The sequence below is a fragment of the Ambystoma mexicanum genome, chromosome 7p, assembly GCF_040938575.1.
Source record: "Ambystoma mexicanum isolate Mex_15411 chromosome 7p, UKY_AmexF1_1, whole genome shotgun sequence".
Lineage (NCBI taxonomy): Eukaryota > Metazoa > Chordata > Amphibia > Caudata > Ambystomatidae > Ambystoma > Ambystoma mexicanum.
In genome coordinates, this window is record NC_090939.1 from 665230462 (window position 1) to 665249025 (window position 18564).

The window sequence follows — 18564 nt, forward strand, 5'->3', positions numbered from 1 at the left end:
GGTCACAACCAATTTGGTGAAAAAGAAGGTGTTTGTGACAGGTTTGGCTGAAACTGCTGACTTACTGGCTACACTTTCTTTCTATAAAGAATGTGCTTCCTTTTGAAGGAAAAGAGAAGCAACTCCTCAGTACATCTCTTTATTCCCATGCCCAAAAATCCGGGGGTTATATATGCGCTACCGCTTTTACCAACTACCCACTTATGAGCGGAGGAGCAAATTAGACACGTTGGCAAACGACACACATTGTAGGTTTTGCCCTCACCCTGTAGAGGAAAAGCTGAACCATCTAGTTTTGGGTTGTACAACCTTTGTGGAGGAGAGAGTGTGATACCTGGGTGCAACTGTACTGGGTTAGATTCATGTGGGGAACTGGGGTGAAACTTATTGTGGCTTTATATGCCTTCCTGTGTGTTGTACTGACTAAACTGACTGACCCTTAGGAAACCTCATGAAATGTTTTGGATGCATGAACAGGGAGGCATGTTGTGGTTCGAGCTAGGCATTTATTGGATGTTTTATGCTGTGTGGGTGTCACAATTTGTACTGTTTTAAATGATGTAACAGATATTTGTTTCTGTTATTTTACCTATGTTTGTGAAAGGCTTATTTTTATAAGCCAAAACACAATAAAACATTTAAAAAGATATGCGTTGCAAAACCCAACATTCTGTGCTAAAATGATGCCTGTTTTAACATTACTGCATAAACCATAATAAGGTCTTGTTTATTTGTTGTGTAAACAATGCACTAAATATATGTACTGTGTTTTTTTTTTCTGCAGGGAAGTGGCACCTTGGAGTGAGCTGTGAATCCCGGAATGACCACTGCCATCATCCTTTGAACAATGGATTCACCTATTTTTATGGCATGCTCTTTTCCCTCTTTGATGATTGTGATCCAACAGCTGAATCCGGAATAGATATCAGAGGTCACTCCAGACTCTGGCTTTACACTCATGTGGTGGCCCTGGCCAATCTCACACTGTTTATTGGAAAACTCCTTGGCTTGGTGCCAGTGAGCTGGAAAGTGCTCAGTTTACTGGCCTTTTGTGGATTCCTTTTATTATTCTCCTGGTACTTAACTTTCGGAATGGCTAGATATTGGAATTGCATATTGATGAGAAACCATGACATCACTGAACAGCCCATGAAGTTGGAAAGAACTGCCTCTCTCTTGATGAAGGACGCGCGTGCATTCATTGAAAGGTAACTGCTTGTGATTTTATAAATTTAATATATGGTGACATGTGAAAAGAGCTTTTGAAAAATACTTTGCCAAAAACAAGTCTGGCAGTCCGGAAATAAGGGTGCTGGTCACACCGTACCAGCACCCTTTCTAGACCGCCACACTCTAACTCTGCCTCCCGGTGCTGTTGCGCCTAGCAGGTCTGACCTGCTGAGCGCAACAACCATGGTAGGCGGATTTGTCACGGAAGCACCAGCACCATTAGCAATTGTGCTAGTGATTCCATGTCCCCATTCCCATGGAGTCCCATGGGTCTGGGAATGGGGACTTACACTTTCCACTGCTGATTTCCCGAGCTGCCGGGACTTCTAATGTCCCAGTGGCACTGGGATATCAGGTGGTGGAAACGGTGTTACAAGTTCGGTGGCAACCCTCCGCTGCACCGGCTGGTTACCGCCAAACTCGTAATGAGGCCCACTGTCTGAATTTGAATTATTTGGTAAACAAATATATTAAGCAGTGGTGAAAGGATTAAAATGTTTAAAAAGTTGGATTGGCCACCAGGGGATGCAGATATGCAGTAACTTCTCTGCGCTGCTCTTCACCCATGGGGTCTTTTGGCACCAGAGCCCCCAGAGAGTCTCTGTTAACAGTTGGACGTTGTTTTGCTTCTGCTTGGCCATGTTAGGGGAACACTTACACTTAGGTTTCCCTGGCCCCCTGGCAAAACAAGTTATTGGACTCAGAGAGGCAAGAAATCACACATAGACTACTCGTTATCATAAAACAAATGGCTTGTTACAGGCCCTTTATTCAAGCAATATATGTGTATATGAAATTAGCATACATAAACAAACATACACTTAGATATATAAAAATATATATATATAATGGACAGCACCATTAGACAGGAAGCAGTAGACACCTTCATTTTGGCCACTACAACACTGCTTAGTCCCTCAGCAGGTAGGCGAAGAGATCACTCGTGCTAAGGGGGTCTGAGGCGGAGCCTCCTCCCTTTCAGCGGGACTGCATCACCCGGGGGTCCAAATTCTAACTAACTTTGCCATGCAATGCGCTCTCCTTTATGGGGACATTTACCCGCCCTTCTCAGTTGCTTCTGCCCTCGACCGAAGAGCAGATCACAAGTCAAAGGGACAGAGGGTGGAAAAAAACAGTCAGAAGTGGAAAAATCCACCATCCCTCTCCTCACATTCATTCCCAAAACCCCTTATCATGCACTTGCAGGACGCTCCGACTCCCTCCCCATATTCGTCCTTCAGTGGACAATACCATAACTCTTCTCCACAGCAAGTCCGCTCAGCAATAATATTTATATAGCTTTGTGACCTTGCTCTGCTTTCGCTACTGAAATACTTGTTTATTTTCCGAGGCCCGCGGAGACGCAGGCTTTATTACCGTGATGGGAGATGAGTGTCCAAAATAGCTGTGCACCGACACCATGTTGTTGTAGCTCGCATTTCGCACAAACATTACATTCTACCCCTTGTACACTCAACTAACATAACCTGATGGGCGTTCAGGGGACACCCAAAACCTTTGAATCATTCTCCATACATTAGGAATATATGAAGCACAACAACAAAAGCAAATTACTACTATTGCAATACCAAAAAGCCAAACCAATGCAAAACGCAGTGCTTCGGGAATCCATGAAAATATGTTTTCCTACCAATCCGATCTTGTGTTACCTGGGCGACCAAATCTTTTATAGCCTTAATATGTTTTTCTTTAGAGCAGGAATGGTCACCCAGGTCAAAACAACACATGCCTTCCATTGTTTCACAACCTAAATTATGTTTGAAATTCAAATAATCAATAGCTTCACTATTTCGCAAAATAGCCTTCCTAAAGTTTCTATTGTCCAAGAGCAGTTCAGTCAAGGCTTGTGAGGTCTCATTAAGCCCTTTAACCACCAGACAAGCTAATTTAATCATAGTTGTAGAACCCCCAGCAGCTAAGCCCCAAATTCCAATAATGGAAATCGCTAATGCTAACACTTCAGCTTCCGAGAGTAAATGCACTTCAGAATTGCAATCTGGCGCCAAAGCAGTATATGAAGCAGTACACATAGAACGTCTAATAACAGGTTTTAAAGGGTACATCATTAAACCAAGACGTGTTAAAGCACATGGGTCACCCGAAATATTAGCAGGGGTGTAGGAATAAGAGAAGTTTCCACAGGAGAATAACCAACCATGTGGAAGTTTTACGTGGTTCAGTTGGCTATCAGTAAAAATAGTAAAATTACATATATCATTTGAAACATCAGCACACACATTTATAGATCTTGTGCATAATCGTTTTTCGAAATCAGTCCTTTTAACCTTCTTGTTAAGTTTCAGTTGTTGACATTTTCTAACATATGACGCATCAAAAGTCATTTGATAGCATACATCTGCAGGAGCGATGTCATGTGTCATGATACGGGTCATGTTTCTCCATTTGTGAATAGTGTCAGCACAGAACCTAGAGTATTCATACACAGAAAAAGAATTCTGGACATCCGACTGCTCCACTAGGGAATCGTTATGCAAGACTCCGAAAAACTCTTTCAAAACCGAAGAAGGAGTTAGAATCACCACAAGACATGTTAAGATATGATCAGCGGAGCTATGTACATCAGTCGAACAAAAAAGCGAAATGTTGAAAACCCGCTGGGCCAAATAGATCCATACGTTTTCGGGTTGTCTGGCAAGCTCTGAATAACCATGATGTGAAAAGGATGTTGAAATTCCAGAAGGGGGCAAAGGCAAGATCCTATTTCACTGCTCCTGTCGTTTCCTGAACACAATACGATATGCTGCAACAGACACATCCTCAGGCGAAAAAATTCTTGGAGGAGCATCAGTCTATAGCCATATCCCCCGTTCCACTTGGAGAATAGAGAAATCTGCCTCATCCCCTAACACAAACCCGGACCCTCCCGAATGGACTCCAACGTGCCACACACAGGCACTCAGCACACTCAAGATCTAAAGAAAAGGTCAGAATTCAAAAAGAAGATATCAGTGGAGTACATCACTCACGTAAATAACATTTGTCAGCAGGGATATGAGTCCATTTCTTTTTTGCTGGTTCCACTACAAGCACCAATTGATCTTCCCCGGCAGTAATCACATCCGCCAGCACAGGCGGACCAGTAGCTTTCTCGACCCATACCTTAGCACCAGGGACCATTGCATCTGATGAGCCAAAACCCCTGTCCCCACGGATTGTCAATATATCGTGGGTAGCTCACCTTTCTTTACCATGGACAGTTTAACAGGGACTAGTATCAATTAGGCCACTCTATCCTCTTTTTGTATCAGCAGCATATTTTCACCACTGTTCATGAGAATTACCTTAGTTATACCTTGGTAGTTCGCATCCACAATCCCTCCCAACACTTGAATACCCTTCAGGGCTAAGCCTTATCTCGGGGCAATTAATACCATATGTGCAGTTGGAATTTGTACTCCAATTCCTGTATCAATCACAGTAATACCTCTTGCCTCAAGTCAAATTTGTTCCCTTGCATGCGAATCCACTTCAGCATGACTCAGGAGTGGCACGATAAGGGGTCAACGCACCAGGGCACACTTCCCAATACAGTAAAGTTTCAATGGCTCGATTTGGTTTGATTTGCAAGGCTGGCGTTAACATGCACATTAATGGGGTCTCACCGTTTGCAATGGGACAGTTATTCAAAATCTGAACAGCTTCAAATATATGTTCTCGCCAACCTTTCAAAGTGCCATCCCCTATTTTTTGCAATTGTCCTTTCAATAAACCATTCATTCTCTCAATCAATCCAGATGCTTCTGGGTGATAAGGGAGATGAAAAATCCATTCGATTCCCTTTTCTTGGCAATAATCCAGGAACATTTTCCCTTTGAAGTGGGACCAGTATCACTTTGAGTTTGCAAAAGGATACCATAGTATACAGCCACTTGGTCTAACAATTTAATTGTATTCAGTTGGGTAGCTCTCTTTCAAAGCAAAACCATCAGGTAGTCTGAATATGTGTCCACGATAGTGCACGCATATTGACACCCCTTACCCGTGGGCATAAGGCCAATACAATCAATCTGCCAAATCTGTTTGGGTAATTTACCATGTTTCAATGTACCATGAATTATGTGTGGAATAGATCAATGTTTCTGATGTTGGCAGATAGGGCATTGCAAGATTATGGTTTTTGCAATTTCCAACAGGATGCTGATTCCCCTGTCTTTTGCCCACCTGATAGTAGCCTTCTCTCTGAGATGTCCACTTTTCTGGTGGGCACATTTGGCAATCCCCTCCAAATCATCATCCTCAGCCCTCGAGTCCATGATTTCAATCTTTGCATGCTCGTCTGCAACAGAATTGAACCAACTTTCTAATGAGTCTGTTGCACAATGCACATCAACGTGATATACAGTCACAGTAGTATACATTAGCATCTCAGCAATGTCCTGCCATACTTCCTTACCCCACACCTCTTTGGCATGAATTTTCCATACATTCTTTTTCCAAGTCGGCAGCCAGACTACCAAACCATTTGCAACAGATCATGAATCAGTATAAATATGACAACTTCCAGGCGTTTCTTGCTTCAGCGCCTGATATACAGCATACAGTTCTGCAAATTGGCTACTCTTCCCTTTCCATGAGGTGGTGAGCACCTTCTTCAGTTTGGGATTGTACGCCACCGCCTTCCAATATCGCTCAATTCCTACATATTTGGCTGCGCCTTCAGTAAACCATGCATGTTCAACTTGTTCAACTGATAATCCTCCATATGGTATAACCCATTTAACTGGAGATTTCTCAACAATCTCCTCACCCTCAGGAGAGGAGGTGTATCAGTGGAACACCCACCACTTGCTCATGTAATTTTGCCATGCCACGCTTACCCATTGCATAATTGGTATTCCAGGTCAAATTACTATATCATGGCCCACCGTCATTTGCTCAGTGTCTATGAGTGTCCAGTAATATGCTAGTAATTGTTTCTCAAAGGAGGTATATCTGTCACCCGCATCAGGTAACTTCCTTCTCCAGAATCCCAAAGGATTTTTCTGTCCTGTTTCTGCCACAAACTCCAATTTGCATAGGCATCTTGTGTGAACACATTCAACTCCACCTCACCATCCCTTAATGGCCACAACTCAATCCCTTTTTGAATGGTATCTTTCGCTAAATGGAATGCCATTTCCTGTTCTTCACCCCATTCGAAATTAAACTTTTTACGAGTAACTTTGTAAAGGGGTGCCAAAATCGGCCCCAGATGTGGAATGTGCTGCCTCCAAAATCCGAACAGCCCAATAAACTGGTGGGCCTGTTTCTTGGTCCTCGGAGTAGAACATTTGAGGATCTTTTGTTTCGCTTTTGGCACCATCTCACAGTGCCCATTGTGCCACTGTATGCCCAGAAAAATCATGGTCTCTACTGCACCCTGGGTCTTAGCATCATTGATTTCCCATCCCTCCTTGCACAATCCTTCTCTAATAAGATCCAAGTGTAACCGCACACTTTGTTCAATTTTACCTTGAATCAATATGTCATCAATGTAATGCACAATTTGTACATCCGGTTTGCATGGAATTTTGTCTAAGTGTTCCGCCACCAGCCGGTGACATATGATCGGACTATGCATATAGCCCATTGGCAAACAATTGAAAGTATACTGCCTCCCATTCCATGAAAATGCAAACAGCTATTGGCATTCAACCACAATCAGTACGGTGAAGAAGGCATTAGCCAAATCCAACACTGCGTACCAAGTACCCTCAAATTTCTGTACATTTTCAACCAAAGTTACTGCATCTGGTACTGCCGGTACCAGCGGAGGAGTGTATTTATTCAATTTGTGATAATCAATTGTCTGAAGCTACCGTCTGGTTTTTTAACAGGCCAGATGGGATTGTTCCAAGCCGTGGTTACAGAACGCGATACACCTGCTTCAACATACCCTTTGATGGTTTCCGAAATTTCATTCTGCCCCCCGGGAATCCGATATTGTTTCATGGATTCTCTTTTAGTAGCTATCGGTACCTGCAATTGGGGCATTTTCAACTGTTCAACCACCACAGGCGTGCAAGCAAATGCACTTACTAGAAATTGGTAAATTTTACCCCCCAATCTTAGGGTCAATCCTTTGCAAATATCAAATGCAATAATATATTCAGCAAGGGGAACAATTAACACTTGATACGTGTCTCTTTTCAAGTGACCAATTTTCATATCAACTTCTGTTGGAACTGCTGAGGTTTCTTTACCTCCCAATCCTGTAATCATAAAATGTTTTCCTTTAAATATAGAAGGGTTGTATCAAAGAGGCCTCCGCCCCGATATCAATTAAGGCTCGAACCTCCTGTGTATTTCCCGAATGCCAAAACAACTTTACTTTTACATGAGGTCGTCTATCCACCTAAACATGGGCTATCGTTACCGGAGTTTGACCCTCATCCTATTAATTTTTAGAGTGTGCATACTAGGACACTACAACACTACTTAGTCCCTCAGCAGGTAGAAGAAGAGATCACTCGTGCTAATGGGGTCTGAGGCAGAGTGTCGTGGGACTGCATCACCCGGGGGTCCAAATTCTAACTAACTTTGCCACGCAATGCGCTCTCCTTTATTGGGGCATTTCCCCGCCCTTCTCAGTTGTATCTGCCCTCGGCCAAAGAGCAGATCACAAGTCGAAGGGACAGAGGGTGGAAAAAAACAGTCACAAGTGGAAAAAGCCAGCGCCCCGCTCCTCGCATTAATTCCCAGAACCCCTTATCATGCACCTGCAGGATGCTCCGACTCTCTCCCTGTATTCGTCCTTCAGTGGACAATACCATAACTATTCTCCACAGCAAGCCTGCTCAGCAATAATATGTATATAGCTATGTGACCTTGCTCTGCTTTCGCTACTGAAATACTTGTATATTTTCCAAGGCCTGCAGACACGAAGGCTTTATTACTGTGATGGGAGATGAGTGTCCAAAATGGCTGCGCATCGACTCCATGTTATTCTAGCTCGCATTTCACACAAGCATTACAAAAATGCCCGCCCCCTAGGTGGGACACACCACAGTGCCTTAGTGAAGCCTTTTCCCGTGATCCAGAGTCCTAGCTGAACCGAGATACGGCCTGTGTCCGTTGACCCGGGGAGAGCCCTGTTCCTGACCTGGCTGAGGGAACTGCACTAGGAGTAAGAGCGCCATGGCAGAGACCTTGAGGCTTGCGGTACCCCCCTCCCGTGGAGGAGTAAAGTGTCCCCAGATCTCTGGAGTCAAAGATGAGGCTCGAGTGCCAGAAGGTGAGGGCCCGCAGCAGAGGAGGAGCATCTGGCATGGAGACCAATGCAGAAACACGAGGGAAAACTGCAGTGTTCTCTTCAGCCTCTGCTTGCCTTCAACTCGTCAGTAGGAGAGGGGGCCGCTTTATCAGAGGGCCCCCTTGGAGGGTCTTCACGGCCAGAGTCAATGGACCCTGGGTCATAATTCTTGGTCTTCGCTCCCCATCAGGGCACTTCCCATCTTTGCTCTCAAGGGTGGCTAAAAAAAACAAACACTTGCATAACCCATGTCCCGGTGCAGTCCAAGCCCCAGCCTTCTCTTTCCTACATCTGTAGCCCCTACCTACAGCCACCTACCTAATTAAAATCAAATTTCAGGGGACACCCGGATTGGGGAGAGTGCCATTTGAATGTTGCCCCTCTTGGCGCCTCTCCCCATACATAAGAAAAGCGGTTTGGGTCTATTTAACCTAAAACATTTGACTTAATCACATTTGATTACATTTATTTAACCTTTTTTTGGTCTAAAATGCAAGGGGAGACCGCCTCAACCCCTCTCCCCAATTCCCCTCAACCTAATCTATCCCCTTAAACACCCCCATATATATATTTAATTAAATTTGACCGAAGAAAAGGTCAACAAAAATTAGGTCAAATGTTTTTAGGTCAATTATGCTAATACCAGAAAAACATGCCTGATTTCATCGCCTGGAAGGCCTGGCGCCCTTTGCCCCTTAAGAAAGTACATTATCCCTCCACAGTGACATAGTGCCCTCTAAACTAGAGCTTTTTTAACCATCCAAGAAGTGGAGTGCTCAGCAGGCACAAGAGAAGTGTGGAGTCAGGCACAAGACGCTGCCTGGAACTTGTCCTGTTCCCCGCGGGGACCTACACCTATGAGTTGGTCATCCTCGCTTCAAAAATACCAATAAAAAGCAGCACCATGGCAATCCCAGGTGACTACGCCTACTTCAACACCAGTCATGGAGGACACCCATTCTGTGAGTGAGAATATGGCAGCGCTGCTGGAGGAAATAAAGGGCTTCAGATCGAACATTGGCAGAAGGCTTTATGGGCTCAAAAAAAAAAAAAGTTGACAACATGGACGACAGGATCCAGTGTCTTGAGGCAAATCAATCCTCGATCAACACAAGGCTTTTTGGGTTTCCAGAAAGAGACGGAGAAACGCAAGGGGAAGTAATTAGATCCATTAACAACATCATTAATAAGGTCCTCAATGACGATAATACCATTAAGCCTACCATTGATAGATGTCACAGAGCAGGAGGGGGTGCCCATGGACCACAGTCAGTGTTGGTCAAATTCCACTACTACACAGAGAAAACGAAGATCCTGTACATGGTGAGAAAGAAGTGTCCGGTAGACCGAGGAGCCTCCCAAATCACCATATTCCAAGACATGTCGGCCTTCACTTGGACCCCCCTAACTAAATGGCTTAGCTCTAGGGGAGTGCGGTATAGACGGGGCCTCCCCTTCTCACTCACCTTCGAGTTTGAGGGGTAAAAATACAACCATGTTATAGAAGATGACGTTTACAGAGTGACACAGGAAATTCTTGGAGAGGCCGCTCCAGTAACCGCCCTCGCTGGGGATAGATGCCGAGTTAAGGGGCTTCGCAAATTCAAGAAACTGAATCCGACATCCCCCTCAATGTTGAGGGGACGAGGCAAACATCAGCAGCTCTTGGAAGGGAACTGGTTAACATTCCAAACATTAGGATACAAGCAAGTACTCAGCGGTCTTTGAAGTGCCATGAGGCCATTCAAGTCTCACATGATTGAGCTGGTCTTCCACTTGTGAGGTTTCTCCTTTGTGCACAGTGTCCGGGTGCTGTGTTAACTGTGAAGAAAGGGGGCTATCTGAAGTGGGCTCAGAGGTGACAATGTGAAAATAGAAATCCTATGGGTGGGGTAGCATTTGGTGGTCTGGTTCAGGCAATGGCCCGGTGTCGTCAGGAGTCCAGACACCAGGGGATATTCTGGGGGGAGGTTGGGGGTTGGGTTGGTTACAAGGGGGTACTCACATTATATATGTCAATCAATGCCATTCTACAGTGCATTTATGATTCTAAAGGGCAGATATCTTAGGTTTAAGATGTCAGTTCTCATATTAGACAGCACTATTATGAGGATCAATGACTCGATTACAGTCCTGAATGGCTAATGTGGTTTATACAATGGCACTGGGTTCACTGAATGTTAGAGGATTAAACTCCCTGAATAAGAGATCTATAACGATACGTGATTTTAACCAATTGAGTTTAGACATCATGTTTCTACAGGAGACACACTGGCAGAGAGGGAAGGAAACATCCTTGAGAGCTAAGTCTACAGACAGGGTTGTTCATGCTTCCAATCTATCCAAAAAGAGAGGGGTGGCAGTGCTGGTGGCTAGCAAACTAAACTTTGTCCTGAAGGCGGAATCGAGGGACGCTGATGGTCAATTTGTGATGGTTAAGGGGGAAGTTTAAGGCAATGTGGTTACCTTGGTCTCCCTGTATTATCCGAATGATGGGCAAGACTAATTGTGGGGCACAATGAAGGGTAGGATTCAATCATTTGTTGAAGGCTCTTTGATTACAAGAGATGATTTTAATATGGTCCTGGACCCTGATGTAGATAGGAAAAGAGCAGATTCCCATGTAGCATCCCACATGCAGTGAGGGCCCTCCTCTTTCAACAGACCAGTGCAGAGTTGGGAGTGGTGGATTCTCTCATCCAGTACCCCCTGTTCACTACTACTCAAAAGTGCACAACACTTTCTCAAGAATAGACTACCTCCTGATTGCAATCCCATTAAAAAAACAGAGTGCTGGAATCAACCACAGAGTCCATACTGTGGTCAGACCACGACCTGGTGAAAATCAGAATAGGGAAATGGTCATCGGATAAAAACGATCCTAGATGGTCCTGTTATTACCTGTTGTTAAAAGATGAGGAGCTGGCCCAAACACTGCTGAAGTCACTCAGAGAATTCTTCCAGTTCGACGATAATGGCAAAGTGGGGATTCCGGGAATATGGGAGGCATTTAAGGTGATGGTGCGAGGCGTCCTGTTAGGAATGGGTGCCAAAAAAAGAGGGAAAGAGCAGTGCATGAGTTGACGCTAGGACGAAAAATAGAAAAACTGCAACAAGGGGAGAAATTGAAGTCCCAGATGCTGCCAGGTGACCGGCAGAAATTCCAGAAATACAGAGCTGAATTGAAAGCCCTCTTGATTTACCAAACGTAACGCAAGTTGCCGTTGCTCAAACAGAAATACATGGAGAAGAGGGAATAGCCTGATACAACCAGCGAGAGGAGAAAGACTCCTGGATGACGCTCAGCTAGCAGAGGAATTTCATAATATCTACAAAACCCTTCATTTGTCTGAAATCAAAGAGGAGGGATCCCTTATTCACCAGTTCCTGAACGCCTTCCCTGTCCTGTGTCTGCCTCCGGACAAGGTGGCTGCTTTAGAAGCCCCTATTACTGAGGAGGAAGTGCTTGATACCATTAGTAGTATGAAGGGCGGCACAGTGCCAGGGCAAGATGGCTTCACGGTTCGTTTCTTTAAAAGATTTGTGCTCCACTCTAGCCCCATTCACGTCTTAACTGTTTAATAATGTGCTTGAAACTGGTATGCTCCTGAGTCCATGCTATCAGCCCTAATAGTAGTCATCCCAAAGGAAGGAAAAGACCCATCCCAATGCCAAGCCCCATCTCCCTCCTGAATATAGATGTAAAGATCATGGCAAAACTATTGTCCAATAGACTGCATCACTCAATTACCTCTTTGATCCTTGGGGAGCAGGTGGGGTTTATCCTGCGCCGTCAAGGCTTGGATAATATAAGAAAAATGATTAACTTAATGCATGAGGCACAAAATAACGGAATGGGGGCTTACTTGGTCTCAATAGACTACAAGAAAGCCTTTGACTGAGTGGAGTGGTGCTACATGGGAAAGGTCTTGCAAAAGATGGGGTTTGGTAGGAACTTTATGAAATGGATCTTAGCCCTCTATAATGACCCGGTGGCTAGGGTGGCAGTTAAAAGCAGTATTCCAGTGCCTTTCCACCTGTCCAGAGAACTAGGCAAGGCTGCCCCATTTCTCCCTTGATATATGCCCTTACAATGGAACCCCTGGCAATTGCAATTAGGGAAAACCGAAAGATTTCTGGAATTCAGTGTGATATGATATTATAGATTATTTATAACGCGCTTAATACCCAGAGGTTTCTAAGCACGGACCTGGGGATGCTGCTCCGTGTCGTCTTGCTTCCAAGGCGAGCATGTTGCTGATGAGCTTTCCTCCCTTGATTTGGGGCCCATGATTTGAAACATTCTCTGTTCGCAGACGACAACCTATGTTACTTAACAGAATTAGAAAAATCTCTGCCTGAACTTCTCACTCAAATAAAAATGTTCGGTCATTTCTCAGGCTTGAAAATCAACATCCCCAAGTCTAATGTAATGCCCCTTGGAGCCGATGACTAAGCAACCGGAGATAAGAGAACTATTGTGGGCTGAGAAACGTGAACACAGCTACTCCTTAAATGGGTATTAAAATTACCAGGAACCTCTCAACGCTGGTAGAGTGTAATTTTACTCCCATGTTGGAAAGGATAAGAGCAGACCTAACACGCTGGGTCCGCCTAAAACTCTCATGGTTTGGGAGAATGGTGACTGTTAAGATGACTGTCTTCCCCCGGCTGCTGTACTTGTTTACTTCTCTTCTGACTCCTCTCCCGGAATCCTTCTCTGCCAAATGGAAGGTGATGGTAAATAAGTGTATATGGAAAGGGACGAGGGCTAGAATTAAACTGGTTACTTTAACCCTCTCTAGAGATTCTGGTGTCTTTTTCCTCCCCGACTTTTTGCTGTATTACAAAGCGGCCCAACTACGAGTCATGGTGGAGCACCTCAGGGATGAGCTAGGCACATACTGGACTTACATCAAAGACCTATATACCCACCTTCTGGTCAGAGACTTGTTATGGTCCCCAACAAAAGCTATCTCTGACAATACTAGGAAACACCCAACTCTAGCAGTCTTGTGGATTTTATGGAAACAGGGTACATTCAATAACCACCTCTCATCCTGGCCATCTCTGCTAAGTTCGGTGTGGGGGTTGTATGGCAGGACAGGTCAAAGAGACCCCCCTCCCCTGCAGTCCCCCCCTTGTGATGTCTATGGCTCGTCAGGGGACCCCCTGCCACCAGGGCCCAGGTGGTGGGTGGACCCCTGGCCGACACATGGACCAAACGTACTGTATTAGGCTAGATTTAGGAAACCATTTTGAAAACCAGAACACCATTTTAAGACATGATTCCTCGTGCACTGCAGCACGGCCCCCCCCTTCAGAGAGTCCTCGCCAGCCCCTGTTGCCTCCGCTCCCTGGCAGATCCGCTGAAAGCCTGTTCCCACGAACAGTCGGACATGAGCTAGTGTTAGAGCAAACACTGTGGCCCTCATTACGACCCTGGCGGAAATCGAAAAACGATGGCGGAAATGCAATACCGCCATCGAATAGCGCTCGGTGCGATTACGACCCGTCATCGTAAAGTACGATGCCATTAGCGACACCGTAGCGAACGCCAACGCTAACTGCAACAAGTACGCGCACGCGCGCCATGCCAAACCGTAATTACCACCATGGCGCAACGGTACGCGAATTCCGTCCCTAGCGGACATGTACCTAACGCCATCAAGCATGGCGGAAAGTACCATTCCGCCATGGTGAGAAGTACGGCATCGCGAATCAACCGTAAACGGCCCTACTGAGTGCCTGTACACCACTCCCTGGCCACATTGCACAACTCCTCGTAGGTGCAATGAAGTCACACTATGCAACCAGTGAAATGAACAAGTCACCCATGCATGCCAACAAACAAATGAATCCAGGGGCTCCAAGTGCCTTGTGAGTGGGCATCCATATCTGCCATGGCACCATTGCCGCACTGATGCAGCACAGGCATTTGAAGGTCCAAGTACAGCAACATGACCAGAAAAATGAGACAAACAAAAACAGAATAGACATTTAATGCACCACAAAACCACCAAGGGCCATACAGCCATTAGGTCATGAACTCCTAAATACATTCCAGTATTGTGGGCTGCATCCGCAAGAAATGACCAGCTTCTGCTTGTGTGACGCCCTGTTCCATCATGGTACACAGGGGCTACACTCACGTCCAAAAAGGCAACACGGAAGCGCCTAGAACCGCAGGGCCGTCCCATCAGGTAGGCACTAGTCCAGCAGAAAGGACGATATGTTGCTCCTAGCCACTAGCACTGCGTAAGGGCATGTGGCCCATTGGCGATCGTCCCATAAGATCGCAATGGTGCTCCACTGATTGACACGAAGCAGCAGGTGTCGGGAGTAAAAGCCATCTGCAGGAGTGGCGTACAGATGGCAGCGGCAAAAGGGGAGGAGATACCTGTCACCCAAATGAAATGAAAAAGAATAGTATGGGCATCAGAACTACAATTGTATAACTCACTTCAATGATCACACTAAATCTACAGCCATATGCATGCTAGCCCACTCAAAAGGAATATACCCACCCAAAAATCACTTGCGAATCACAACCATAAAAATCGAGGTGAAAACAGCATTACAAACGAGTGTTTGTGTGCATGCGTCTGTGAAGACAGAATCCATCAGATGGGATTAGTAACGTGCATAGACACAAGTGCCTGAAGGCGCGTCGAGACAGGGAGGGTTCAACAAGGGCAGAAAGACGATGGTCCCACTATGGCAGCTCTGCATGACATAGCGCAGGGGAGGTGGATAGATTCCAAAAAGCCCTGTACATGGCAAACTCTCCATCAAATCATCTGTCCATGCATCCATACATCATTCCCTCATCCCGGTATGAAAACGCCTGATTATTTACTCACATCACATTTGAAACTTCCATTGAGTCTGTGCGTAATGCAGTCTGCAAAATCCACTGTTCTCCAGCCCGGAATTCTAGTAATGTGAAGTAACATGTATTTGGGAACGTCCTGCCTTATCGTCCACTACGCTATTGCGCATCCCATACTATTCATATCAATCATAGCATACTCGCCATGGCCCCTGTCCCAAGGACATTAAACAATAGAACGTTATACTTGCAGTCAGACCTGTGGGCGTCTCCTCGCCGCTAGCTGAAAACCGAAAGCGCTGTCCTTCGAATTCCTCATTTGCAACATCACGTCGAAAAGGCACCTGTGACCGCATGAAATCACAAATCCATCCATGTAGTGCTGCAGTGTGTGTAAATGGCAACTGGCTTCACTCACAAATGGGACGCCCGCCCGTCGGTGAACCTCGGTACGGTGCTCGCCCAAAGGGGGTTGCAGCTGGCACAGGTGGAATGAATCACCACAGGTGGAGGCTATACAGCCTGAAAACACATAAATTGCACACCCAACCCCCTCCCACAACCACACCCGCTCCAAAATGCTACCGGCAGGACTAGCGATGTTGGCCCTGGGGGACCTGATAGCACTGCAAGTACTCCAACTTCAAGAAGAAGACGAACACCAACTACTACAACAACCGGCCGCACAGAGGAGACGCAGGAGGAGGAGGAGGGCAAGGCAGGGCCAGCAAGGCCCACCAGCACAGCCACTACCACCACGCAGGCAGCCCGCAATCCCACGCCTCCGAGCTCATCCGTTCAACCTCACTGCTGAGCAGATCCACACCCTCTACCGTTTGGACCGGGACACCATAACCGCCATTGTGGACATGACACAGGCTGACCTTGTCAGCATGATAGATAGCCCAACCGCCATCCCACCCCTACTGAAGGTGGTGTCTGTACTCCACTTCCTGGCCACAGGCACCTACCAGCACACAGTCGGACAGTTGCATGGCATTTCACAGCCACTGTTCTCACGGACACTATTGCAAGTGCTCGATGCCCTCCTGAAGCATGCAGACGACTACATCTCTCTACCACGCTCGGAGCAGGAAATTACGAACACAAAAGTGGGATTCCATGCACTTGGCGGCATACCGGGTTGCATTGGTGCCATCGACTGCACCCATGTGGAATTGGTCGTCCCACATGCCATGGAGGCCCAGTACCGCAACCGAAAACAATTTCATTCTCTTAATGTACAAATGGTGTCTGACTCCAACAGGATCATTACACATTGTTGTGCCCGATTTCCTGGATCAACCCATGATTCTATGGTCTTGAGGAACTCTACAATACCACGCTACATGGAGCGACACGCAGGGAACAGATCCTGGCTACTCGGTGAGTCTCATTTCATGCATGATAATGTGGGGTATGTGATGCGGCAATGACCTGGCAGGAAGGGGGGGGGGTGCGTACGTAGCAATGTCATTCCACAAACGTCCTTTATTGTCCACATACAGGTGATGCCGGGTATCCACTGAAGAGATGGCTCCTTACACCACTCCGGAACCCACAGAACCAGCCTGAGGAGGACTACAACCATGCCCACTCACGTACCCGTGTAGTCATAGAACAGGCATTCGGCCTACTGAAGACTCGTTTCCGCTGCCTCAGCAGGTCTGGCGGGGCACTCCTGTACCGCCATGAGAAGGTTGCAAAGATGGTCATGGCATGTGTCATGCTACACAACATGTGCGTACGTAGAAATGTGCCCATGCCCCCTGACGCAGAACTGCAAGCACCTGAAGATGGTCATGATGAGGGTGGGGATGTGGCAGCACCTCAAGGAGTCCGCGAGGCACAGGAGGGCCGTGAAATTCATCAGAGTATCATAGATTCATGCTTCTAGCACTCACGCCTGGTGGCTGATGCATGGACACGGCACTTGTGGCACTGTGTGTGTCTGGAACATGCACAATATGGACTGTACGCCTATAAAGGCCTCGTACACAAAGATCAATGTCCACACATCTCATTGGATGAATGTGAAATGTTTATAGCATATGTGAAATTATGTTACACACCCCATCGACCCGCCACCCAAGTAAGCCCAACACCCCCCCTCCACCCTCCTACCTCCCCCCCGAACACCAGTGTCCGCAGATGCTCATTGTCAGTGGGCAGACGCTATTGCAAGCCCCCTCTCCGGGTATCAGGGGCACCCCTGCCTGTGGAGCGCAGGTTCCTCCCAGATCTACGTTGGGGGCTGCCCTGGACGGAACTTGCAACGGATGATGTCTCTGCCTGCTCACGTCCATGCATGTCCCTAAGGGTTTGTGAGAGCTCAGTGAGCACACGGCGCACAGCGGCAAGTTCAGCACATACGTCTTTGGACGTCGCATGCAGTTCCCCCCTCAGGCTCTCGGTGCTTCTCTCCATTTGTACTCTTAGGCTCTCGGTGCTTCTCTCCATTTCTGCCCTAAGCGTCTCAGTTGATGTTTCTATGGCTGCCTTAGTACCCCCACATTCATCAGCATGGTCCTTGAGGAGCGTGGCCAGTTGCTGCTGTTGCACGATCACCTGGTCGAGGGACTGTTGCCTCTGCTGTGCCATGGCCATTTGCGGTGGTGTCACAGAGGGGCTGGTCACCTCATGTTGCCTTGCCACAGGGCTTGTGGGGGATGGCCAGTCGTCGTCTTGTGGGTGCCCCTGCGTGGTATCCTCATGGTGTACGGGATGAAACAAACAGGGGGATTGAGACAGGTCATGGATGGATCTTACTTCGACATCCCCGTCTTCTGTGTCGGAGCATGCTGCCATTAATGGGGTGTCACCTATGGTGCTGCTGCCACCAGAGGCAGTGCCTTCTGTGGCATCCATTGGGGGGACCTGTGGTGGTGCTGTTGTGGGCATGCTGGCTGCTGGGGTGCCTGTTGATGTTCCCTCCTGTGTGCTGCCACTTGATTTGTGCTGCTGCCGTGTCTTGATGCGTGCAGCTGAGGTGGAGCGTCTTTGGCCGTTGGTCTTGGCCCTCTTTGCAGGTGTGCTGGTAGGGGTGTCCTGAAGCTTGTCGTTTGAATCGGACCCTGTGGTGGAGTAAAGGAGGGCGAGCGTTATTTATGGGTCTGTGGAAATTGGAATGGCAATGTATCACATGCATTGGGGTGGTACCTGAGGGTGATTTGGGTCGGGGCCTTGGAGGTGGTTTCATTTTTGTGTGGATTGAGGATGCAGTTGTTTT

At 46.8% G+C, this 18564-nt stretch overlaps 1 protein-coding gene across 3 annotated transcripts in view; it reads left to right on the forward strand.

The window, feature by feature from the left end:
* LOC138526244 (arylsulfatase D-like) overlaps nucleotides 1-18564 on the forward strand; it is a 796293-nt gene that overhangs the window by 479182 nt on the left and 298547 nt on the right. For all 3 annotated transcript variants that reach the window (XM_069636735.1, XM_069636736.1, XM_069636737.1), the window contains one exon: nucleotides 785-1208. In XM_069636735.1, the coding sequence (XP_069492836.1) occupies nucleotides 785-1208 (424 nt within the window). The remainder of the gene's footprint in view (nucleotides 1-784; nucleotides 1209-18564) is intronic.